This window comes from Acanthopagrus latus, chromosome 24, assembly GCF_904848185.1.
Source record: "Acanthopagrus latus isolate v.2019 chromosome 24, fAcaLat1.1, whole genome shotgun sequence".
NCBI classification, from domain to species: Eukaryota; Metazoa; Chordata; class Actinopteri; order Spariformes; family Sparidae; genus Acanthopagrus; species Acanthopagrus latus.
The window spans coordinates 3,985,620-4,013,275 of NC_051062.1; the positions used below are offsets into that span (position 1 = coordinate 3,985,620).

The window sequence follows — 27,656 nt, forward strand, 5'->3', positions numbered from 1 at the left end:
TGCTGTCTTGCCGGCAATAGCTGTGGGGATTTCAGGAACGTGCCAGTGGTAATGTCTCTTGGACAGAGGATCTATTTCAAGTGAAAACAAGCGATAATTTATCTTTGATCTCTCCTTCATTGTTCACTACGACACAAAGGAGATAATTATCCAATCTGAATCAAAGCCGCTATTAGTGTATCCCAAAGCATGGATCATAGCATTTCATGCACACTAGGGCAACACTGCAGCCTACAATAAGAGGTTGCCATGTGAGCGACCCTGCTGAAAGGTATAATTTCACCGTGTAGCTATGGCTACACACCGGCGGCAGGCGCGTGAATCACAGAGGTGCCTTGGTGCTTTCAAAGATCCTTTTCATAGACGGCAGCTCGGAGGCAATGCCCGCGATGAATGGATTTCTGCTTTGCTCCGAGTGGGTGGCTTAGACAGAAGGCACAGTGTGTGTCGTTCTTTGTGGGCGTTTGTGTGTTTGCGTGCGTCTGCCACCCTCTCAAAAAAAGATAAAGGTCTGAAACCACATGATGGCACAGCAGTGTCATCAGCCACGCATGTTGCTTTTTAGCACAGTCACTGTCACCGCACCACCTCACTGCATGAAGCATGAGCCTTAAGCGGTCCTGTTTTTTATATGTGATGCAGTGCCGCCTTTCGACAAAGCTTACCTCATCGAATGTGCTTTGAATTCCCAAGTGTGGCAAACTGCAGCCTGGACCCTTCATTGATGATCATCAGTAATAGTCGCACACTCCAAATATACTGTAATCGCCATGTATAGCCATCACTCTGCAGTTCTTGCAATTGGCCTTATCATGCTTTATTAAAGCAAGAATTACCTCTCCCATAAAGCAGATGTTAGATTTTCACCCTTACTTCGAGCTAATCAGAGAGATGTGATGTGGGTGAAAGCTTTTTAACTGCTGTGCACAGTACCAATAAATTAACACCACCCTGAGTTTAATGAATGCATCAGAACGTGTGTGTGAGGGTGTGTGCGTTGTTATCAACATTGTTATATGATGGATGTGAATGCCTTGATGTCAGTCCCGGGAAAGGATTAGCCCAGCATACGTATAGTCTAGGACTACCTGACCTCATATCTCCAGCCTGAATGCAGCTGAAATTATTCTAAATGAACTGATCTCCTCTTTCGTGTGCAACCTAATGCTTTAACACCCTCAAAGGATATCAGCCATTTTGATATCCTTTAACCATATTTATAGCAAATCCATATCCTCTTCACTATTAGGCATAGAGACTTCCAGGAGTCTAATCTAGTAAAAGACATATGCATAACACCACTGTGCAGTCTAGGTAGTAGCTTGAATGACTTACTCTTATCCTCAACAGTAACAGATTCTTTCATGATATTATATAGCACTATGTAGTTGGCGTAGTTTGGCATCTTCACAGTTCCTCAAATTGGACTTCCTTGATTATATTTAACCTTTTAATAGGTACCAGTAGCGACCCTGGATCTATAAGAAAACTGGATAACATGCATGACGAAGGTGCCCACTAACCTTTAACTCATTTAGTTTTTTGCTATTTACACAGTATCTCCTCCAATTCAGTGTGTTATGACTATATAAATGTTATAAAAGTATTGACTTCAGTATCAATACTAACTTTAAAGGTGCAATTTCTAAGAATTTTGGTTTAAAACATTCAGAAAATGAACAGGATCAACAGAAAGTTGAGAAAGTTAGTATGCTAACCAGCTAGTCCCAGCCTGTTGAGTTTGCTGTGTTTCACAGGCTCTCTTAGCTGTTAGTCTAATATATAAACTAAATAAATAAATAAAATAGGTAATTTTGTTACATATATTTCTCTTATCAAACAGAAAATACAACTGTCTGTTGCCCATCTCTGATCACTGGGAAGCCTGTGAGCTTCGTGACCTGTGGTGACTCTCCTGTTAAATGTGGCCACGGTCCAGGCTGAGTCCTAGTAGCTAATAGGGCCACTAGCTGCACAGCTGGTAACACTAAAGAGTATAGTAAGCAGCAATTAGTGGTTACTTTGGTGCTGTTCGCCCCCCTATTTGTTGTCCCTTTAAAGGTGCTATTTGTTTTTTTGTAAGTTGATTTTTGAGTCTCATTCCCAACTCTTCAAATACTTACGCTTTGGGATTGTATGATGGGTTGGCCACCATCCCAGTGCATGACGAGTTGAGAAAACAGATTCATGGCAATAACACTAAAGAAATCAACGTTTCTTACCTTAAATGTATGGCAGTTAGGTACAATACTCTAACAAACCATGCACAACAACAGGTGACATGTCATCATCCTGCTTTCAACAGTTTTTTAGATATATAGATATCGGTGGAGATGGGTAAAGTTGTTTTTCCTCTCCATCAGTCCACAAATACTTTATATAACCTTGTGAGGTTATTCAATAAAACTGCAAATAATGACTGTTTGGAAATGAATGCTGCGCTGAATTCTTTCTCTGTTTTTAGATATTCCATTGCCATGACAGCCCCAGCGAAGGTACTTCATTTACTTCTTCCAGCTCCAAACTAGACAAAAAGGAAGACTGGAGACAAATTGAAGCTAGTTAATCCAAAGACCAGGCACAATACCGTGATAGATCATAAGTACATCGGAGAGAAAAGCCTCTCAAACCAAGTTTGACAGGCAGAAGGAAAGGTTTTTTACGAGACCAAGGCTCGCACTTAGTGCAGCAGTGCCTGTACGTTATAAAACACGCTCTCAAGTAGCATCACCACCATTTACCTCATCACTTTAAATGGGGAATAATGAAGAGCAATTGCGAAAAGCATGTGTCACTCACACAGGCTATAGATGAACAGAATATGGAGCAGAGGAGGAGGTAATGGCTTCACTCTTCAGTCCACATGAGCGTGTGCGTGTGTGTGGCGGCGTGCGTTTGTGAGCGTTGTGTGCATGTGTCTTTATTTGTGTCCGTCCATGTCTGTGATCTCTGTAGGGCGCAATGGCAGCGCTGTGGTTCCCTGCAGACTCGGTTTGGGATGTCGTCCAGAGCTCGGCTTCAGCAGCAGCTCCCTCTCTCACGCACACAGAGTCACACCCGCCCACACACACACACGCACTGTTACACCTGCCTACGCATTCTTTCTGCAGATACACAAGACACACATACACAAACACACACCTCATCCCAGTGTCAGTGGCAGTGCATACTGTAAGGCTCCAATTAGTTTCGACACCTCTGAGGTTTTTGGTTGCGGGGTTGAGCGCTAACATTATTCCTCTGGTCTGGACAGGACTTAACAGAACTGTGCGCGTGTTTGTGCGTATCAGAGTGTTTATCTGCGTGCATGTATCCCTTTGCCAGTCTGTGTGGGCGGCGCTTGTTGTGATCCTGTGATTTAGTATGCATATGTGTGGGCAGGTGTGATTTTGTGCATGTGAACCGCGCAGGGGGGGTATCAGTGGCTCGTCACAGCTTTATCACCAGGGTGTGGAGGTCAGTCTCTCATGATTACAGAGCTGCTCTGTGAATGTCCAATCTGTTATCTGACACTTGCATCGCCAGAGTTTGTGTCCAAGTGAATCGGTTTAATTCTTGTTTTTATGCATTTATTAATGTGAAAACAGCAATTACAAAGCCTATAGTGTCTACAGACTTAATATCCTATGTGGCTGCTTCAAAGCAGTTGAATGAAAAGCAACTGTAACAATACCAACAGTGTGTTTGATGCTCTGCGGGGTGTCTTTAATATCTGTCGGGAAGAGAAAGATAGCAAGGTTTTTATTAGTTTTTCCTTTGATGAGACTTGAAGATTATTGGTTATTTACACTGGAAGCCAGGCTTATACCTTGAGCTGTGCTTGATTAAAAAGTTATTTTCTGCCCACCTAACGTAGAAAAACAAAGCTCTCTGTGTGGCTTTATTGATTTTAACAGGTTTAGTAGCTAATTCAAATCCCTGTGTCATGGGGAGTGACGCTTTGGCCTTTTAAGCCTTCATGTTAACAAATATAATCCATATCATACTTTTATTCATTTGTATCTCTGCCCATAGGATGTGTTCCAGTTATGTGCTTTTCTGAAAATATTATAGCAGTAAGACTAAGGTAGGCTATTATTTGATTGTTTGTTTGTTTTTTCACTTGCTGCTCCAGACTACAGGCTCAGCTGAAAATATGGACAAATTCAAATGTCACAGTGTTTTTTACCATAGCCAGTCTATCATTAATCAAGATCAATACTGTGTCAGTAACACAGAAATGAAATGTTTGTGCTTTCAAAACATGTATACACACAGTAAGATCAAATACTGAGAAACAATTGTGGCAAAATAATATGATGACCCTCAGTCAGTTCATATAGCATTACTAGGTTAACAAGTTTATTCGTGTAGCCCCTGTCAAACACAGGTAAAGAAAGACAAAGAATTGATTCAGATAAACCAAAGAAAAAGCCCAAATATAAAGGGGGTATAAGAATATAGTATAGATATATTATTTGTATTTTATTTAGACAAAAATACAGAAAGAAATACAGTTGCACTGCAGTAATACAGACCCCTTTCACAGCAGATATCCACCATATTCCTAGCCCCTGTCATTTGAGTGATTGCTATGGTGTAGTATTCAGTCACAAAGAACAAGGGTAGCAGCTTTATCGAGTGATTACTACCAATACTATTATTATTGCTTGGCCCTTTTGGCTATTGCTTCTAAAACCTTGAAGGTGTCTCCAGTGTATCACTTATTTTCCTACTTTGTTTCTTGTGCTCGTTCCTCCAAGCACCGTAATTGTTTTCCCAACAACCTCCCCAGGAACTTGTGGATATGGATTTGTCATTACAAAAAAAGCTAAGGTGAAAAGAATAACTTGAATGATGGTTATTTGAGCCTGGTTCTACTCGTTCACTGCCACTTCTTGAATCCGTGGCTCTGTCTGATGACGTGTATGTTTGAGTACAGGACTTAAGTAGCGAAGAGAATTCATCACCGTGTGGCAGAGCTGTCATATTTTCTTATGTGGACCCCCTCACTCTGATTTAGCTTCACTTGACCGCTCTCATATTGAGCAAAGGTGACATGTCTTCTCCTTTAGTCTTCTTGGCCTTTCTCTGTTATCTCCCCTTCCCCCCCTCTGTACTAATTCATATCACTCCACTCTGCCCACATCTTTTCCACTACTCCTCACCTTTACTCTCTACCTCCCCCACAGCTCCAGCCTCTTTTCTCACTACTGTGTCCTACCCTTCACTATGCTGCTCCCACCTGACCTCTCTCCTGTCTTCCACCCACTCTCCTTGCAATAAGCACTGCAATGAGGATCCATATTGGATTGTTGTGTTTGCCATTAGCCTCTGGGTTGACAGTGTAATTGCCTTCATCCACCAGGGTCTCTGTGAGACTGACCCTGCCAACTCTGCATTTGCATTTCAAGAGAGAGTACTAGATGACCTGTCCATCAAAAAGCTACAGAGATTTAGTTGTGATGGCAAGATAGCTCAGATCAGAACTAGAGCCCCAGCCTTTATCACCATTTCCCTGTGTGCACTGAGTTGCACAATCTAGCATTACAACAACGTTTCTGCTCTGAGCTTTAAAGTACCTGCTTCCCCCACTAGATAGTCAAAAACTGCTAGCACTCATAATTTGTGGAATATACACTCCCCAACTATGAATATGTAAACCTCCTCCTGGCACTTGATGTTCTGGAGTCAAATGCCCACATATGTGTCCTCAGGCAGACATGCAGCCTGCTCATCACCAGGTTTAACATCAAAAGATAGCTGCTTTTCTGTTCATTCTGTTGATCAGAGACTTGTTGTTTTCAGAAAAAGACTGCTCATGACCTTGTTTGTCTCTTCTCTTTCCCTCCCACCCCTCAATCCCTCCTCCACCGACTTTGTTTTCCCGCTCAGGGACGCTGCACGCGAGAGAACTGCAAATACCTCCACCCGCCCGCCCACCTGAAGACCCAGCTGGAGATCAACGGGCGAAATAACCTGATCCAGCAGAAGACAGCGGCCGCCATGTTGGCCCAACAGATGCAGTTCATGATCCCCGGCACCACCATGCAACCTGTGGTTAGTGCTGGACTCGCTTATGTGAGAACTGCCTGGCAATGGCCGTGTGACTCACTATGAAAATAGCCGTAGTGCTGCACTGTAAAAAAGTTTGGCTTTGTTCCTGTTAAAACATCTTTGCATATCAAGTTACATCAGTTTAGGTGAATTCAACATTTTGCAATATCGTATATTTGATGTCTGTGTTTCACGTACATGTTTTCACTTGACTGGTTTACTTGGAAAAATGATGCAAAGACATCAGTTGGCACAAGCTGTAACTGACAAGCAGTGCATGAGTCATTAAGAAAATATCAGATTCTGTTGTGGCTTTCTATAACATACTTGATCGTTTATCTCAGATTACCCTGCGTGAATGATCATGAATTTGTCCTCACAATAGTTATCGGGGTGCCCTTGAGCAATGCAAAGAGCAGTCCAACTTCTCTACGGCAGTCTGCGGTACACTGTGGTTGCATTGGGCAGCTGCCAGGTGTGAACCTGTTTAAGTGCATCAATGTAAAGCTGGGTTTAGCTGAAAAAGAACATGCTGGCTCAGCAAAATCTTCCCGGGGTACATAGAGGTTAAAAAATAACGCTTCTCTTGTTTCTACCCTCGCTTCCTCCTCTCACCACTTTTTCTCTGAAATCTATTCCTCTCTGTTCCCCCTGGCTCTCCCACTACCTGTCACACCCTCTCCCCCCTCCTCACCTCTCCTCTCTCTCACCACCCTGCACAGCTGCGCCCTCAGCTTATTTGTCTCTTGTGCCTCTTTCCTTAACTTCTCTCCCTCTTTTCCATACCCCGTTCTGCCTTTCACCCACCACTTCCCTCCTTCCCCTCCTGCATCCATCATTGTACATATTAGCCATTCAGACACTTCTTTCGTCCCTGACGAACATAAGGTTGTGAAAAATAGCTAAAGCAGTACAAAAAAGCAGCATTTTCAAGAGATATGTTCACCCAAAAAAGAAACGTATGCATTATCTCCTTGCCCCTATGCCAATTGAAAGTTGGGCCAAGTTTAGTGGTAGTTCACAAAAAGAAAATCTGGAGCTTGACAGCAAAACAGCATTGCAGCACCCTCCTAAAAAATTGAAGTACAACACAACTGAAAATTAAAACACGTAAATGGCTCCATACTGGTTTTTTGGCGAAATCCAGGTCGTGGGGAAAACCCCAAGATCCCGAATTCATTGTTGAAATCTTTACTGTAGCCACTGAATAAATACAATTTTATGTTTTCTCTCAGTTGTTCTCGTATGTTTTAAAACAAGTCCCCATCGACTCAGTTGTTTAGGAGAATACTGCAACATTGTTTTGCTGTGAAGCTCCCGTATTGTTTTGTGGACTATTAAATTCACCTAAATCCTCCAAGGGTTGAGCAGATAATGACTGCATTTAAATTTGAGGATGAACTGATCCTTTAAAGAGCAGTCACTCTAGGATGGAGGAGCTGTTCAAGTAAGTGTTGTTTTTTTCCTCCATCTACAGCAGACATTTCCAGTCAGCCAGGGCCTGGGCTCCAGCGCAGGTTTGAGCTACACACCCTACCTGACTCCCATGTCCCACAGCATGGGCCTGGTGCCCACAGACATCCTGCCAAGCACTCCCGTCATCGTCCCCGGCAGCCCGCCCGTCTCCATGACCGGTGGCTCCTCCTCCAATCAGAAGCTGCTGCGTACCGACAAGCTGGAGGTGACCCACCCAATCACAGTCCACCCTCTCACTGACAAGATGAGCGTGATGGCTAATCATAACTAATCTTCTCTCTGAGCTCATGAAGTATAATTATGGTAACATCTTACTGTGATGGGTGTGACAGATGCTATAGATACATGGTGCTAATGAGTAACATTTATAGCTCCAGAGCATTGACAGGAAGTCCTCTGGGTATCATGGTTGTGATTACAGTCATTATTGATACAATGCGTAAAAGATTTTCCATATACCGTGCCTCTATAAATTTACACAAAGTGTATAAAATACATATATAAAGAAGAAAACCTATATATATAACTAACTTCCTCACTGGTTGCTACAGAAGTTGGCATAGCAACAAAACAAAATACAGCATTATGTGAATTTTTAGCAGCCTTTAAACCTTTGAATTAATTTCTTGAACACAGTTACTTGTTGTACAAATTTCCCTAGACAAGGACTTGAAAGTATAAAAAATGTTTTAAGCAATCTGTTTCATAAGCAAGTAAGTTATGATTAATTTATGACTTAAATCAACACAATTAGAAGCCGAGATAAGCATCTTAGCTTCATAAAATGTTTATACCACCAAGTTTTGTGCGTAGCTGTGATATTTGCCTTGTTTGAATTAAAGGCTGAAAGGCACATGTGATTTTTTCTTCAATCAAATATGTATTCATCTAAATAACACCATTAGGCTCCTTACGTAATAGTTTTTACTGATGCATTATCCTCGAGCACCAGTTAAGAAGCATCTGATTGTGTTAGCCCTTGCAGAGATAATTAAGGCTCATATCAGGAACATGATTCGAAACAAAGAGACGAGTGTGGGATTACAGTGATTTTAATACTGGAATTTGCTCAACACAAACTGATACTTGCTAGACAGCTACAGTTAGACTGGGACTCCATCTGCCCCCTGGCAAACAGCTCTGAATGAGAATAGCTTGCTGATTGTGAAACAGTGCAAAATGGGGAGTTTTTTTTTCTCTCTCCACTACATTTATGAAGATAAACAATAATCTCTCTAAGACCTGGAGGTGATGCGTAGGTGTGTGTCTGTATGTGTTTTTCTCAGGGAGTGATATCACTTAGCAACTGAATGAAGTTGGCTCTAATGAAACAGTATCCCTCCGAGACACGTATACACTCCCACACAGAGCCTGCATGTGTGTGCACACGTGTGTGTCCATGTTTTTGTACGTGTGTTTCAATGTTGCGTGTGAATTTGTGCTAAAGTTTGGTGTGCGCGTGCGTAGACTTTGTGTGTCTCAAGTCAAAGCAGATCCCCCTGTGATTATGGCGAGGCCTCTGAGCACTGAACATTGACTCATTCACTGATCCTACAATCATTTGGGTTTAGTTAGATGGTGTTAAGGCCTTTTCACACTGAGTCCCAAACTGCTTGATCATCTGTAAGGTTGGTGCGAGTCTGCTGCAGCAGAATACAGTAAAAACCTTTGAACAGTTCACCTCCTATGCTGTGGAATAGAGAAAGAACATAGTCTTCATATGTTTGTCATTTTGTTTTCTTATCTTTTTCCACCTGCTTTTAATGTTGTATAGTTTGTTTTTCTCTTTTTGGAGCTCTCTTCTAGGGACGTGCGCTATTAGTCAGCTAGTCAATTAGATGTTCCTACCATAATTTGTCCACACATTACATATTGACCTAATTTGCATTGAAATGTTACGTCCTCAAAGTCAAATGTAGCCTTATAAAAACAAGCATCTGTTACTAATCTTAAATATGCTGGTTAACTGTTGTATCTAAGATGTAACTTATGCAATGTACTTTAACCTTACACATTATATTGTGATAATATTGTGCTTAATTTAGACTGTTATTTTTTTCATTAATTGACAAGTCTAAGTTTAAACTTTCTTTTAAAAGTCAGGGGAAATTTGGATTTCAGCAATCTTATTGCAAAGTTCAGAGCAAAGTTTATTGTAAGCCATGCTGTGCGACCCGGATCTAACAAACTTGGATACGAGTCCAAGTGAAAATATATGTAAGAATGTATAATGATAACAACTAGTGGTAGGTAGATAATAGGTTATATCACAAGTAAAAAAAAAACAAAAAACATCACCCTTGGTTTCATCATTGTCATTGTCAGAATTTTGTTCCAGACTGTCTTTGGTCAAAACTGTGACTTTGAACCTCTCTCACAGTGCACAGTGCAGCATAGTGCATCCTTCATTGTTAGGAAAGGTTAGTGCAATATCATAGACTTGAGTGATTTGTCAGAAGAATAGCATGCATAGCAGCAGAGATTGATAACATTGCAAATAGTAATACAATATATCGTAAACCATCTTTAATTTTATGCTGTATGTTATCTTTTAGTTCCAAACACGATAGAAGTTTAGTTTGAAGGGCTAAAGATAGCCCTGGGCTAAGAATATGCAGTTTGGAAAGCTCTGTGTTTAAGTTTTTTTTAATCTTGGATTTTGTGTGCAAGATGTCTTATATTTTTGGTGTTTGTTTGTATAAAAATATTAGACTTGGTGTGAAAAGGCCTGAAGGCTTGTTGAAGTGATTAAATATGCATCACGAAAATTCTCAGGATTTTTACTGTCAAAACAGTCAGACACCAAAATACTCTCAGATCATTTTAAGAAATCAATATCATCATCCACACTTAAAATGCCTGCCTGAGTTACTGTACAAGGTCGTTGAGGAATACAATGAGAGCATGACAAGGAACACATGGAATCGATGCAGCCAGTGCAAGCAGTTTTAGGTTGTTTCTGGTGAATGCATTGATTCTAGTTAATTAGTTTCTGAAATCTACTGACAGCACAAGTATTCACAGTTTGTATGTGTCTGTATTCTTTTGTTTTCTCTTTTCACATACATCTGTGTGTCTGTGTATCTATCTATGTTTGTGTGTGTGTGTATATTTGCCTGTGCATTCGACTGTCCTGCTCCCAGGTGTGCCGTGAGTTCCAGCGGGGCAACTGTGCTCGCGGGGAGACGGACTGCCGCTTTGCCCACCCAAGCGACAGCCCCATGATCGACACCAGCGACAACACTGTCACTGTGTGCATGGACTACATCAAGAGCCGCTGCTCCCGCGAGAAGTGCAAGTACTTCCATCCCCCGGCCCACCTGCAGGCCAAGATTAAGGCCGCCCAACACCAGGCCAACCAGACAGCTGTGGCTGCGCAAGCTGCCGCCACAGCTGCAGCCATGGTGAGAGCACATCACTGCAACCCTACTATACCTACTGTACCCGGTGCCTACACATCAGTAGAGCAGGAAACACACATACTTGTGTCCTTGTAGTAGCAAAACTAATCTCACAAGGTTTCTGCTTGTTTAGAGTACTTACAGGGCGAGAGCTTGTGAGGTCTGGATGGGACAAAAAGGTGATTTTATATCACCTATATACAGAATACCTTGAACTTTCCAAGAGGAGCTTAGCTTTTATAATAATATCCAGTGAGGCTTTATAGGGCAACAAATAAACAAGTTATTATTGGAGGTTTTTATGGTTGTGGCTGAGCAAGTTGAATATATTCATTCTTATTCACACTCTAAATAACTTTCACATTAGCACAGGGCTTCTGGTGCAAGGCTGTTATGCCAAGGTGTCGCTGCCTGCATTATACAAAGCACAGATTGTTGAAGAAGAGACAATCCAGGTGAAAACATAGTTGCTTCATGCGCTGGTCAATTCCAGCAGCATGTACACACAATGGACTGTGCAGTTTTACTTCTATCTTTATTATGAAGTCTGTTTATATAAGATTGAATCCCTGAAAATGTGGTAAAAATTGATGATAATATTTCAAAAATGTAACCCTAACCCTTTTACAATGGTAACATTTCCTCTGTAAAAACCTCAAACACTACTATGTCGGATTTTTGTTCTGGAAATGCATGCAAATACCACATGTTTCATTAAATAATGACTCATTTACAGAAATAAACATAACATTTAATCAAATTAAAGTAAGTAATCAACTTGGGAAGTTTAATAGTGATATCTATTAGTTAAATCATTTACCTTAGATATGATGTAAGAGATTTTTGTATATCCAGGGATACAAACTATTTCTGGTAGCTTATTGAACACAGCCCAGCACATTCTATAATTTGATGTATTAACAATCCCTGTGTTTTGGCCTTACTATAAGTTGTTTCTTGGTGATATCCTTTAAGCAACTTTGTACCAAATTAAAATTGATTGATTGATGATTGATGATCACACTCACTGAATACACATGACATTGTTGCAAATCATGTTAGTTTACACAACCTGGTTTAAACACAAGCTGTTGATGATGACACCCACAGTGACATAAAATGTGGAGCGCTGCTTTATTACTGTATAAAACAACATACCCACCTCTGCTGGTGTATTCTAGTGGACTCCAGTGTAAAATTCACTAACAATAGTCATCCCAAAGTGAGGCCATTGTATACAATAAACAGGGTTTAGTGAGACCTAAACGCATCAGTATAATGCCGCAAGAACAATCTGTTATTATCTCACCGCAGTCTGCTTTTATTTTCCAATGCCCTTGGTTCATACAGAGACAATGTGCTGGCTCACCCCCCCTCTCCCCATCCCACCTCCCCCTCGTGCTCTCAATGATAAGTGCGGCTCTCTGCAGATCAGTGCAAATTGAATCAGGGATAGATGAGGATGTAGCCACACTGGTGGGTGGGGGCTTAGCCTCCTCTGCCTTTAGTTGGAAAAGTCCCCCAACAGTCTGAGATAAACAGGCAGATGGAATTGCAGACAGACAGTGAGAAAGAAACGTACGTTGGCAGTGTGTCTTGGCTGTGCCCCACCCACCCCTCAAGGCTCTGAGTGGCTTCTTTTGACTGGTCCTTTGGCTGCTGCACTCGCACACCTTGTACTGCACCAGTGTGTGCTGACTGACTTTTTTTCCTCCATGGCATGGGCATGCTTTACGCGTTGCACATACCTCTCTCATTGGCTGGCTCCATCCGCTGCTTGCTCTCCTTGTCCCTCCTCCATAAATCCACTGTTGTGGATGATAAGGCGACCGTGACTGCAGGTTAGTTTTGTTTGTGCACTTGGTAGCAGCTGCATGAAACAACAGGAAAATGAAAAATGGATTTTACAAAAAGAGAGCCTGAGCTGTTAGGGCTGTTTTCTGTACACCGAGTACCTTAGTTTAACAAGCCTTACCAGGTACATGATGCTCTGTCAAATAAGATTAAGTTCATCTTCCTAGTGCATTCTCCTTACAAACCTATACCTCATACTCCTCCTGTGTTCCTCATATGCCCCAGTTTATCAACTTTATGACCCAATTCCCAATTTACCACCAGCAGTTACAAGCTGTGCTGGAGGTGAGCAGGGTTAACATTAGGACAATGAGTTGTTCAGTCAGCACCTTTGATCCAATCTTCTTTTAGCCCTTAGTCTAAGCTGGAGCGCTTTTATTGAGGCAGAGACCCATAAACCCCTGTATTGCTGCACTGCTGCAAATAAGTAATATCATTACCCATAATTCACTTTCTTTAAAATCTAAAGCAAATTGGCTAAAGTGTGCTGTAGATAAATATATAAAGATATAAATATATAACAGATACAGATAAATTGATTCAGTAAGAAGATCCTATTATTGAGTTGTTTTACTGTGCCACATTACGTGTTGCTTGCCATGCTATGAACTTGTTCCTCATCGCAAGTCAGCCATCTTTGCTTTTCATGTCACTTTAATAGACCATCTTCCATTTGAACTAACAACAGTGTTTAAGTCTGTTAACACCACAGTGCATCAGCAATGCATTGTTGCTCTTTAATAGGATAATTGTTGTTATATACTACTAGAAAAGCCACATACATGAAGCAAGAGGCTTGTGCATGGACCCCTTTTAAGTGCTGTGCTCATCACATCATCGTCATCTTTTTTCCTCTCAGCAGTGACATCACATGTAAAGACATTTGTACTAAATTAACAAAAGCAAACAGTTTAGCTTGGCTACTACATCTGATATTAGATTTGTAAACACTGTAATTTCTTAAACACATATTAGTAAGAATAAACAGAGCTCCACATTCTGTGATTGAAGTATAACGTTGCCTCGCATTGCGTCACCTCCCCACGATCATCGATCACACTAACTTGCGCTCATGATGCAGATTTAGTTTGAGGATTTGTCACTTGTTACTTCAGACCTGAAGCGTCACCACCACAGAAAAGGATGTGACTGTTAAATTATTCTTTTGTCGCCGCCGCAACAGTCCTTTCGCTAGTAACAGTTTTAAAACCTGCCTTCACAAGTGCGTCCAGTTCTTGCTGCCAGCTGTGAGGGCAGGGTTCAGTCAGTCGAGGGGCTTTGACCAGAGCTCACTCACATCCCAATCTGTTGTGAGTGTTGACATCTCTCGGGCCCAAAAAAAACACCTCACATCATCAAATAGAGTAGCACTGTAGTTACTGTGTGTGTAGGACTGTAGAGAACCTGTGTTCAGATCTCACATCAAATGTCAGCCCAGTTTTAGTCTGAATCAGTTGTGTTTACTGCATTTTCTTCATGCGTAGATATTAAAAAAGTTGATTTGTTCAGAAGTAGTTGTCGTTACTTCTCAATGCTCTCCCAGTAGATTTGAAATACATCATAGAATCTTGCTTTTTTAACCAAAGGTTAATGTAGATGCTTTTTTTTGCTTTTGTACTAATTCAAAAAGTAGCAATGTTTCTTTAAAGTAAACAAAACAATTTTTTGTTTATGTGCATGCCTATTGTTTTGTATGTGGTATACTTGCATTCAGATTATTTTTGTTTTTGTTTTTTTCCTTCTCACCTATCCACAATGCAATGCTGTCCCCCATGACGCACCTCTGCTTGCTGTTACCTGTATGTTAATACGCTTGAATCCCATTGGCCCACTGCCATCATGTGCTCGCTGCCTGCTAATTAAAGACTCAGTCGACTGCCAAAGCAATGAAGCGACCCCTCGAGGCAACTGTAGACCTGGTACTTTGACCTTTCACCTTTTGCTTTGCATGTAGCTTCTTTAATTGTACTGTAGCCACTCACAAAATTTAAGTTGGCTCTTTTGTTTTTGTGAAACCCTGTAAGACACTTTAATGTTTAATATTTATCATTTATGATCACCAGTGGCAATTCTAGATTATACTGTACATTTATTCAATTAACAACTATGATGTAATGTTAAAATAACACACTATTTTCTGTTGTTGATTGCCTTGCTATGGTGTAGTTTGTCACTGTCCTTGTGATAGTTAGAGCAAGTTTCCATTTTTGCCTTGTTGTGCTGTGCATAGACAGATAACAGATTTATGAATATCAATTTTGTAAGGATACCGTTCAAATCTGCTGTGTTGTGTGTGGACAGGCGTTCCCCCACGGCGTCCTCCAGCCCCTACCAAAGAGACCGGCACTTGAGAAGAGCAACGGGTCGAGCTCCCTGTTCAACCCCAGTGTTTTGCACTACCAGCAGGCGCTGGCCAACGCACAGCTCCAGCAGCCCGCTTTCTTTCCCACAGGTAAGAGCTCGCGATCGATACAGATGCAAATAGATGCACTCATAGGTGTGCGGAGCATGTAAGCGCACACAGGAGCAGATAACACTCCCTGAAGGTGATTGGCAAACCCCCTATCCCCCACAAATGCATCTTTTCGGAGTTTTTATGCTGAAGTGAGGGCGCCTGATATTGATCAGTCATGTCTGTTAAGTCGTACATTTCTATTTGATGACGCACACAAGGATCCCGCTGTGATGGCGTGTGCTAATGTTGCAACTATTCAGACTTTGATGTGGTGCCTGCCAATATAAGCTTGTAATTGCTGCCAGGTGGAAGGCCAGGCTTTGATCACAGCAATAAAATATATGATATAGTACCACTTGATATGAGACACCTGTCACTGTAATGTCCGAGCACACAAAGCAAGACTAGTTGTTTCCAACACAAAGGCTCTGTAACTAGGCTCCAGTCTGACAATAAAGATAAAGAGAAAGTATAAGCCGATTAGAGGAAATAATGACTTAAGGTATGGAGCAAATATAGTCTTTCCAGTTTGTATTTAAACTATCTTGACAGGCATCGATGTAGAAAAAAAGAACTATATTAAAAAAGCAATTTTGTGCCATTTCCCCCAAATTAATTCAAGTCTGCTCCCTTATTTCTCTCCTGTTATTTCCTCCCCCCCAAACAAAATGCACTCTGTGTCTGCTCCTCTCATAGACACTAACAGTCGCTTAAGCCCCCTCGGGTCACACACTAAATGAGTTAACTGCAGCTAATACGGTAGCCTGTAGCCACACTGAGTCACGAGGATGAGACTCACATCCCTCACTCTTCTCTCTACCTGCTCATTTTGGGTCCCTGTGGTGCGAGATGCCTGACAGCCCCTCATCCCTCCCTCCTTGCCTCTGTATCTGTGTGTGGGTGGGATGTAGCCCTGGGTTAAAGTTGTGCTTGCAAACCTTTTTTTTTTTTTAAAATCTGCTAAGTGGGGTTTCTCGATGTATATGAATTGTTCTGATGCAGTAAATCCTACCCTTCTTCATCTGATGCCTGTGCACATCATTGTACTGACACTGCATGATGCTACTGTTTTGCTCTCTCGGCTCTAAAGATTTAGCCTCTGTCAGTTTTATTTATATAGCCTGTAATCACAACAATCTGTCAAACATATTACTCCCTGAGATATGGATGAGGAAACTACACAAAATATTGAGGAAACAGAATTATAATTTAAAGTATATAAGTAAATATCATGATATTTACTTGGGTCGAGGCTGAGGTTAAACCAACATCATAGAAGTAGAGGAGACAAAAGCTAACTGAGTTGCCTCACTTTGCCTGTGCCTCAGCCAAAAGGCTTCACTTAAACACAAATACAAAGACTACAGCCAACTAGCTTCTGTGTTTTGCAACTGCATGAGAAGAACTAACTCTCCATACCAGAGGATAGTGATAGTCTTGTAGTTTTCTGCATTCAGAAAGAGAACCCAAAAGCTTTAGGACCGCAGATATACAGTGTAAATGTTTGTCCATCATTTTCATTTTCCTCCTGCTTATATAGCCGCTTCTAATCAAGACTATGTCTGATAAAAAGTCGCAAATGGCACTGGCGACGAGGCGGTGCTGAGGGAGAAAATAAGGAGAAACCACATTAAATGGGTGAAATCATGGATACTAAAGCAACAGGCTCAAGGGACTTGCCCTGTCTTCTTCCATTTTTCTACCCATGCACTGATTCACTTAGCTCAACAGCCAATCAGGGTGATTTCCCTCACCAGCAGGCGTCACAGCCAATACCACTTGCTCAGATGGCTAAAAAGCAGCCCACAAGGGCGGACTAGTGCCAGCTGTGCAAGACACACCACATGAACTAGTGCCTAACATGCTCATGGACTTCCTTGACATTGGGGTTGGCCTGGTGTCTTAGGGCCCGTACTCTTTTGGTCAGAAATATTAAATTGAAGCTTAATTCTGAAACTGAAACATTTTTTTTAAATAGATAGTGAAAAAATACAGCAACTTATGATCCATATCAATTATAGGCTCAAATTGTCAAACATACTTAAAAGAATTACTGTTAGAGTCCAACCACATGCAAATAAAGATACGGATGCAGATAAAAATGTGCTGCCTCTCTCATATTAACTCTAAATAAGTGCCAACTAATCTATGATTTCCTTCTTTTATGTTTGCAAACAGTAAATAATAATCTCATTGAATCAGCTTTGCAGCTTGTTAGACTTAGCCTCGATTTCATATCTAATAGTATGTCTAAGTTAGCTTTATGTTTGATGCAGCTGGATATAAAGAGTATTTTTGTCAATAATGCCATAACAGAAATAAGGGAGTTCCTTTGCTTGCTACCATTACCTGCAATTATAGCTGGCTCACAGCACCACTGCAACAGTAGCATCTGAGCTGAGTGAAAACTTCAAGCTTTTCTTTTTTTTTGTCTTTGTCTAACCTTGATGTTCTCCTCCCTCAATTAACCCATTTATTTCTTCCTCTCTCTCTCTCTCTCTCTCTCTCTCTCTCTCTCTCTCTCTCTCTCTCTCCCTCTCTGTCTCCCTCCCTCTCCCTTTCTCTCTGTCTTTATCTGCATGAACACAACAGGGTCAGTCTTGTGCATGACTCCTGCTAGCAGTCTTGGTAGGTCCTGACCTTCCTTTGCTCTCTCACACACATTGTTTGATGTATAAAAATGGAGGAAGTGGGGGGAGGTTGGAGTGGGGATGAGTGGGTAATATCTGCAGCCCTTGCAGGTGAGACAAAAGGTCATCGCTTTGGCACATTGACTCCTGTGGCGGTGATGAAACTTTTTAAAAATGTGTTGGATTGACATTCATCAAACTGTCCATTTCTTTTGGCGGAGTTATGATATGTAACACTTTTTGTGTCACCTGAAAGAGTTGTGACTCTCTTGTTTCCCTACTGACTCTCTCGCTAATGACTGTTTGTTTATGACTGAAATGGTAGTGTGGATAAAATACTGCAGACTGATCTGTTCTTAAGCTGTAGGATAGCTACTGTCTGTTTGCTGTGCTGTGTTTATCAGGAAATTTAAATCAGTTTCCCAGAGAAATTATCTCAGCCACATAGCTGGAGCATTTGTCTCTGCTAAAAGGGGATGGGAATTAACAAAAAGTCCCTGTTGGTTCTCCAGCAGGTCCTAAAAGGAAAAAAATTAAGTACCAGGAGTAATGAGTTTAAACATATTATTCCAACAATCCATCAGAGTTGCATGTTTTTGGCGTGCTTCCTGCTGTTATCAGCCCACATGGCTTAAAAAAATATCAAATTCCCATCCCTGCTGCCAAAAATGTCATTGATTCATTGTAATTGGTGTCTTGTGCAACTCAACTTCTCTGGGAAAAACAGCAAACTGATTTTCCGTATAAATTTCCTTATTTGTGATTGTAATCAGCTTCTCTCCTCTTTGTTTTTTTTATTTTTTCTCCCATGCTCTCTTTTTCTTTCTTTCTTTCTGTCCTCCTTGCTTTGCATTGTGAATGGTTGCATGCCATCTGCCGGTGTAACCCTAACGATGGCTTGCTGGCTCTCTGTAACATCCGCCACCACCACCACCACCACCATCAACAACAACAACAACAACAACTACAACAACAAACGATACCGTCGACACACACACATCACAACGGTTGTGATGGTTACCATAATGCTCCACCTACCTGTCCATTGCTACCACCCCCTTCCCTCTCCCCCATTCCTCCTCCCTCTCCCCCCACCTCCCCTTTCCCACCCTCAAAACAAAAGTCCCAATGATGTACAGTGCTACGCCTGCTACTGTCTCTGCAGCAACAACTCCTGCCACAAGTGTCCCCTACGCAGCAACAGCACCAGCCAATCAGGTTTGCTCCTTTTAAAGCTTTCTTTCATCAGTCCCCGGAGCTCTGAATAAGTGCTGCCTTCTAATAGTGAGCTGCAATAACCTGCAGCTGAGCCCGAGCCCGAGCCCACACCCTTCCATCCATCCGCCTGCACTAGGCGAACTCACACTGACACGAAAAGTCTGCGAGTGGGTATTTTCCAGAGGATCTACCTCAGTGAGCCGGTGCCAGTGCACCGCTTTGAATTTCTTGCAAGCACTTCTTCAGAGCTCCCACATTTGCAAAGTAGTAGTTGTGTTGTGTTGCACTACTTCCTGGTTTTGTTTTTGCATGTTCTGTTTTAATTTTCCACTTTTTTTTTTTTCTTGTTGTTTTCAAATAAGCCTCTCCATCTGCAGTAGGGAGCATCATTTGTACTGCTTGTGTGCTATGCAAACACACACACTTTCAAGCAAATACAGTACATACAGGCCATTCCCGCAGCACTTAACAGCTGCCATGTTGGATTTCTTTCCTGTTTCTGCTCTTCCCAGTTTCACCTTTTTACCCTACTACTGGTCGCGGGACAAAAGCGAGAATAAATCATGTGAGGAAACAGTTACAGGCCGCGCTTGTCAGGCTGAGACAGACACAGGAAAAATGATCACAGAAGCTGTCTAAAAATGGCCCTCTGATCGGCGGCTCTCCTGTTGCTGCGTGTCAGCAGGAGCCAGGGGAAGCAGGGCCAGGTTCGAATGCCAGAGTGACGCATGTGTGCCCCATTTTAAACGCGGAAATTTCAGCACAATGCTGGCACCCTGGCCTCACGCAGCTGGCAATCATTTACTGGTAGTTCGGTGCTGAGGTGCCTTGAGGACACAAAGATGAACAGATGAGAAGTGTTCCACAGGTGGGAGCGGACTAACAAACGAACGTCATTTTCAGTGAATGCAGAATCTTCCACAACAGAGGATGTGGATGTATTTTTCTGTATTTAGGACATTCAAGACCAACAAAGATTGAGTGTCTTCATATGCGTAAGTGCAAATAAATTTATAGTTTGACTAGTACTAGTTGTGGGGACCTTTTTTGTGACAGTTCTTCTCACTACTTTGTTACCAGCTTCTTTTTGAATTAATCAGTTTTATCAGATGAAACTGTCAAAGAAAAACCTTTAACAACAGAATGTATATCCCATCTGGAATGAAAAGAAAAACCCCAAAGAAAATCACTGATTAGTTAAAAAATGTTGAAAAGGAAAATTAATTTCTCAGACTTTCTCCTTCCATCATTAACAATGGATCCAGCCACAGCACCTTGTGCCTTTATTGCCCCTCATAGGCCAGCAGTGCGTGCACTTCCTGTGAGTCACCGTCTCTTCCTGTAATTGGCATGCAGCAGCAGTAGCAGCAGGAAGCAGAGCTGCTCTTTAAAGATGCATGTGGGACAAGGAGCCGGAGAAACACTGACGTCAGCCTTCGCTGTCTGTCTCCGTCTGCCCCCCTCTGTTTCTCCCCCCTTCTCCACACCCTGCATAAAGATCCCTCCAGCTAGGACATAGTTAACACTTCGAATCACAAGCTGTGCTGCATTCACCACACGCCTCGTTTACAACAGTCATCCTCGTCGTATTTTTCTTCCAAATAAACACCCCTGAATCTGATTTTTTTTGTCTTTCTTTTTTAAAGATCACATGGTGCCGACGTCATTGTTTTTGCTGAAAAACAACCCCTCAGTCCATAACTGAGCTACAAATCCTGAGTTTCTACTAATGCTGGCTGGTTAGTATCAGCCGTTAGCATCCCGTAACTGTTACGTGTCAAGACAACTTATGAAATGATTATAATCACATATATAATCATGGTGTTGCATCTCTACACATGCGTAGAGAGGCAGCATGTTGCAGACATGTTGAGGGGTTCAGAGTCTGGTCAAATGATGACCCTCTGTGACATGACAAGCAGTCACCAATCACGTCATTCTGTGTCCCTGCTCATATTAACACATCTGCAACGCCGCTAGCAGTCCTGGGGTCTCTGGTAACGTCACTGCTCCTGGTAGAGATCGTGAGGCAGCAGCGCCCTCGACTGTCTAAATACGGTATTACATTGCATACTTTCCAGGCTGCATGTGATCACTCTGGCGACATGAATTGATAGGAAGATAAGTTCTTATGATTAAATAGAGCCAGGGATTGTTACATCGTGCGGCTCTCTAGCTGGAGGACCGGGGTTCAATCTCTCCCATCCTCGTGGACGGAACCTGTCCTTATTCTTGTCACATATATTCAAATTATCAGACTAGGTCAGTAAGATCCAGTGCAATTAGAATAATAATCTGATATTAACCTTTGAAAAAAACGATACAATACTTAAAACGTCCGCCATCTTTCTTTCCTCCTGACTTGTTCTGGCCTGAAACACACTGACAGTATTACTGTGCCAAAGCTTAGACAAATAGGACCCGCAAACAATTCGTGGTGTTTGTTTTTACCCCACTGTGGTGCCAGACGGGTGGGGTGTACAATCCTAGCTGGCTGATCCCACCCATCTGGCATCCGGTAATATTTTCCTATCTCCATACTGCTCTATGGAGCGGGCTTTCCTCTCAGCCCGTGCACATCACACGTTCTCCACCTATGGTGACCTTCTGTGATGTGTGATGTGACCAGTGGCTTCTGTCCTTTGCTCACCGTCTTTTGTCTATTAACAAGCACCATGCAGCTTTGTTCTGTGTTGGCTTGCTGCCAGTGGCGACCACATGATTGGAAGCCAGCAGCTCTTCTACCTGTCCTACCCCCAACAGACAATCTCTCTCTTCTTCTTCTTCCTCTTCTTCTTCTTCTCTTCTCTCTCTCTCTTTCTATATCATGTGTTGGATTAGCCTTTATCTCCTAAAGAAAGGATACACACACAGGTGACCAGACCTGGGTCAAATGCTATTTGCAAATAATTAGAAGCATTTGCTCTTATCTGCACGAAGCAGCAGGCAGATGGCATAACCACAGCTCTAAGACAGAAAAGGACTATTTATTGACAAATGTTTATCTGTGATTGTCTCAACCTTCTGGGACGTTACATTACAGTTTCTGTGGTACTCATTGCCCACCTGATGTCTTACTGTCTCAGAGTGCTTCAACAAAGTACAAACATGATGTCCGACCACATCACAAGGTAACAGTGTTCATGGTGAAGAAACTGAGAAATGCAAACCTGCATTTCTTAATGTGGTTGGGTTGTTTTTCCCTCTTTGTGCAATTTTTTGGATCGATCTGAACACAGCAGTCACACTCAGGTACGGATCAGAAATACTTCACCGATCTTTCATAGCAGTTTTCCATCATTAGCTCAAGATTCTTGTAACCTAGTTATTATCAAGGTCATTTTTTTCAACAAGTTTTGAAAAAAAGTGGAACCTTTGTCATCAAGGATACGTCATCAACAGAGGGAATTTTCTAAAATGGTTCAAAATTGGGTGTACTATCTGGAACAGAATCATTTCCGTATTGGTGAAGAAGAGGTTTGAGAGGGTTTGTCAGGACTTTGATCTGACCCAACTACAGAGCTTTCTCTTCAAGTTTAATTTAAACGGCTCCATAGCCACTTTTGAATTAGTTACCAGCAGCCAATCAGGTAAACAATCAAGGCTTCGACTACCAACAACAGACATTGCCTTGTCGATATTTAAGATGACCTTCTTCCTGCGTTTATTTTCTCACTCCCATCCCAAACACACCTCACCGCTAAGTGGAGTGAGCATTCATGATGATGTATTTTGGTTAACAGGATTTTTTTTTTTGCAGTGTTAAAAGAAACCAGATCAAATTCCGACCAGACCAAACAAACTATAGGTTTCGAAATGCTTCAGAGGTCGAACACAACAAAATGCATCTCTAGAATCGTTTCACCAGAAAAATCATTGTTTTCCTGTGGTACAACACCTGACATGTGCTCCTGTCTTCCACCACACATCACATATTCCTTGCAGTGTCAGAGGCACACAAAAACTTGAAAATACTTAAGCTTTTCAGCGGAAGGCAAGGAGTCGGAGTACCTGTCAGTGTCAGACTTGGCCCAGGTACCTTGCACAGCCACGGGCGCTGTTTTCGCCCACACGCGATTCTAAAGCAGTTTCGAAGCAGCTGTTCTCGAGATCGGGGCCTAAAGATGAGTTTAAATCCTGCCTAATTTTACACCTAGTAGTACACAGTAGTAACCTGACATATCACACTGTTGTTAAAGTGTTTTCAGGCGTTGTTAGATGATCCAATAAGCACTTTGTTTGAAGCACTCTGAGGCCTTAAGAAGGAGGAAAAAAGGCAAATACAGTTTGATCCAGATCTCAAGGAGACACCAAACACAATAAAAGCATCGATTCTGTGTACTTAAGTCGTCTCACAAAGCAGATCACTCTCTATTATCCATGTGAGTAAAATAAATGTCTCTCTTACAGGTCGACTAAACCTTTCTCCCCTTCTTTTCCCTTGTGTCTGTCTCTCTCCTCCAGATCATCCTGAAATAAGTGTCAGGAAGGGAATGGAGTGTCACGAAGCTGCACTAGGAAACCCAAAACAGCCCCTGTGTAAATACTACCTTACCTCTCCCATAGAGGTCCAGCAACCTGCATGCTAAGAGTGTAACACTTCAATTTAACCATAAGAACTGCAGTGCCGGTGTAACACACATACACACAAAAAAGATATATACTGTATGTATTGCTAGGGAAAAAAAAAACTATTAACATGAAAAAGTAAAAAATATTCTTATGTATAGTACTACATACATAGCAAACACACTATAGAGGTCATTTTAACAACTGTTCTCCCAAAGTACCGTGGATCCCCTATCTTTCATATTTATTCTAAAAACAGCTGCACAACGTTCACCCCCTTGGTTGGTAAAACAAAAAGATGCTTGATTTGCACTATACGAGAACTATAGTGCTTAATGTTGAAGTGGAAAATAGGAAGAGTCACAGAAAAGAAAACCCGTGCACAACCACACCAGCGCACTCGGCGCTTTCGAGTGGGTTTTTGCTCGTCTCGCGGTCTTTGCTTTTTCCTCTCTACAAAGTTGAATGTCCTTGGGGCAGACGGGCTCATGTTTTCTTAATGTGACTGTCCCCTGCGAGGGGTACCTCTGTGACCCTCATCTGCCCCAGATGCTGTTCAGATGCCATGATGAAGCTTATCCTCCCCTTCCCCCCCAACCCCACGCCAACTTCTCATCTCCGGAAACATCTTGCCAAAGTCGCAGCTCGGGAAGAGGTCGGTGGAATCAACCTGCAAGAAAAGCAGAGCCACATTTTAATCATTTTTTTTTGTCTCTTTGGCCATTGCGAAAGCTGCTCAGAAACAACCCTTTATTTGTTCTTCAGTTCTTTGTTCAGGAGGAGTGGTGGGATAGATTGTGCACGGATTTTTGCATGTAGTCGGGACTGGGGAAGACAGTGCCCAGTGTTGACAGAAGATAGTCGTGGCCATTACCGAAAAAGCCTAAAGGCTTGGGTCTGTGCCAAGGGCTTAACAAAGCTTGAGGGTTCGTTCCAGACATACCAAGCCTTGTGTGTATGCGTGCATGTGTGTTCGTATCTGGAGACTGATGGTCTGCCGGCAGACTGGGACTCGAAGCGAGGTCTCGCAGGTGATGACAACACCAGGCCTGGTAGGAGGGGTTTTTTCTGGGGAGGGGGGGGGAGGGTGAGGGACTTAAGTGCTAAGACTAAACAAAAATTTTAAAAAATATATTTAAAAAAAAAAACAAAAAAAAACGGTGCATTTGACGATGCTCGTCAAGCAAAAGATGACTTGAACTTCGACTGGAGGGCTATCTGTGACCGTCGGTTGTCCTGTCCAACCCTACTATCACCGATAATCCTGTTCCATTTTAGAAAACTGTAGAAGTGCCTAAAAAATGCTCATCAACAACACATGCATCCAAAATGTATCACTAAAAAGTCACAGACACAAAAAACACTGGCTCGGAAGCTACATGGACCTTTTTTCGGGAAAGACATCACATTTTTTGCGAATCGTTCCTGGGGAAAAAAAAAGAAAAACAAACAAAAAAAAAAACGGTTTTCTAGTAACCGCTCATGAACATCACAAGTGACTTTATTGAGACAAAAAGAAGTTAAAGAAACGACAAATCAAAAATAGCTTTGTAGAATGTTTGGTGACTTTCACGGTGTACCATCGTTTTCTTACCATGGTTTGAGTAGTTTACATGAGGAACGTGAGTGAGAAAAAAAAAATGTATTGTAAACTGTGTAATGTATGTAAAGTGTCTCTTATTTTGAGAGTTTATATTCACGGTTCTAGAAATGTATTCAAAGTTATTTAAAATTTGTGTTTGTGTCTATTATCAAGGTATGTGTGAACCCCCCCAAAACCCTCCGCCATCTCCACCTCCACTCACAACCATGCATTTTATTATTTTTGACCAACACTTTTTTTTTTCCTCCATTTTCTCCATTTTAACTCATACTAAATTTGATTTTTCCATTTCTCAAAAACATCTGATGTAATTTCATGGTGCTTGATTAACATTGACAATCCACAATCATACCTTGGGACGAGAGCGCTCCGCTCGGGTTCCACGTTTCGGTTTCATCCACTCTGATTGTCTTCACATTATGATTTGTATGTAATATTTGTGGACGGTGGTAAAAGTTCTATTTTGTTGTAATTTATCTTATGTTACTCTTGGTCAAATTTTAGTCAAAAAAAAAAAAAACAATGTTGTTAACTATTCTATTTTGAAATGAATGTAATTTATTGAGCTGTGCTACATTCTGCACGGTTGGTCATTTCAAGGTCTAACCTGTCAGGTCAGCGAATGAGAAGTCGCACACGTCTTGAAGGGTGGGGGTTTTAAAAAGTCGGCCCACCGATAGAAAAGCTACTGGATCTCTCTTGCCTTCTCATCGATTTAAAAAGATCACGGTGTTGCAGTAATGAGCATAGTTATAGAGTTGCTTGTGTTGTTGGAAAAAAAAATGTTTATTGTATAGATGACATTTTACCAAAAAAAGAAGAAGAAAATTTCAAAAAAGATGTACTTTTCACTCTAGTATAATAGTATTTCATAACAATATTAAGTTGTTGCTGTGGCAACCAAATGTTGCAATTACTAAAGTTCGGTATTTTTGTAAATGACATTGTTAAGTTGATTTTTTGTTTCTTTTTGCTAGAACACTGTACACAAGGTAGATTGTAAAGAAGATATGAACATTTCTTATTCTTCACTGAGATTATGACAATGACCTAATATTTTCATTAGCGAATAACAGCCTCTATAGTGCTGTGACTGTAACACTTAAATAGATTTAAAGTCATCAATGTTACATAGATTATATATGAATATATATATATAAGAACTAAATAATCTATAAATTAATAAGTTCAGATGTACAACTCTTCCCCTGACAAAGGACCTTTAGGTTCCACACTTTATTCGAGGCGTATGTATCACTAGAGTTAAGGATTGCACTTTTCATATTGTTTAAAGATGTGATCTGTTTTATTCATTTCCTTCAAGAGGTTTTTTGCCCCCTCCTCCCCCCCGCTAGTGCAGTAAATCTGTTCATCGACGAAAAAGGCAGATACGACCGGTAAATAACTTCGAATTCAACATGTTGCATGAGATAAAAAACAAGATCTTCTTTTCTTACTAAACGATAACGTACTGAATGTTTCTAGTGGAAAAAAAAACAACAAACAAAACAAAAAAAAAACGTCTGTACACAAAATGTTCTCATTTGGTGACCCACAATGCCCTTGTGTATGGAAATCCTCTTGAGATGTAATGTTCTGTTTTTTTTTTTTTCTTTTGAAAAATGTGTTGGCAATGATTGACTGATGGTAAAAAAAAAAAAAAAAGAAGAAAAATGTAAGCACTTTCTGAGCAGTTGGTCAACTGAGCAGACTCAGCTTATCCAAACACTTTGCCTTATCTTGAGTCCATCGTGCTTAAGGTTTTATGTTTTTAAGAGCTCTTATAAAAAAAAAAAAATTTCAAGAGACTCCCAGCGGGTCTCTCTTTTCAAATCCCTTCTCAGTTTCATTTCAAATATGTATCTTTATATCTAAAAAGTCATTTTTTAAAAAAAGGTTTTAATGTGCGCAATCGCAAAGGCCAAAAGGGGCGACTGCAGCAGAGTGAACAGTCATTGGTCTTTACCTCCGCTCTCCCAAATCTGTAGTGAGATCTTTTTATGTCCCATTGCCTTATACAATGGAACCGTTCAGAGATTGTAATTCTGGGCTTCAGCCAGCAGAGGGCACTACACTGGAGACTGCAGGTTTACCGGCTGTGACTGCCTGTGCCATCGTTGTTGCAGTGTGCCCTACCAACAAAGTCAAGACACAAAGTTAAATTGATAAGAAGACCCTCATCGGAATTTATACTTTCAATGTAATCATTTTTAAATGTATTCTTTTTTTTTTTCTTTTTTTTTGCATATATTTTGTGCTATTTTATGTTTCTATAGTCAAAATGTTTCTTTGGTTCCAGCAAGATAGTGTAAAATCTATTGAAAGAAAGAAATAAAGAAAATCAAATGAATTGTGTTTTTTTTTTTTTGCCTGGATCTCTTATTTGTGTTGCATAAAGGTCGTGTGAGAGCCCA

General features: G+C 41.3%; 1 protein-coding gene across 26 annotated transcripts in view; it reads left to right on the forward strand.

Annotated features, from left to right (window-relative positions):
* Window positions 1-27,592, forward strand: part of mbnl2 (muscleblind-like splicing regulator 2) — a 57,157-nt gene extending 29,565 nt beyond the window's left edge. For 4 of the 26 annotated variants that reach the window (XM_037091170.1, XM_037091173.1, XM_037091171.1 and 1 more), the window contains exons 3-10: window positions 5,875-6,060; window positions 7,517-7,717; window positions 10,656-10,916; window positions 14,633-14,686; window positions 15,069-15,219; window positions 17,815-17,850; window positions 18,976-19,070; window positions 20,717-23,525. In XM_037091170.1, coding sequence (XP_036947065.1) covers window positions 5,875-6,060; window positions 7,517-7,717; window positions 10,656-10,916; window positions 14,633-14,686; window positions 15,069-15,219; window positions 17,815-17,850; window positions 18,976-19,070; window positions 20,717-20,749 — 1,017 coding nt within the window. In that variant the 3' untranslated portion in view covers window positions 20,750-23,525. The other 22 variants (XM_037091188.1, XM_037091183.1, XM_037091179.1 and 19 more) reach the window with 22 other exon arrangements.
* The last annotated feature ends 64 nt before the right edge of the window (window positions 27,593-27,656 follow it).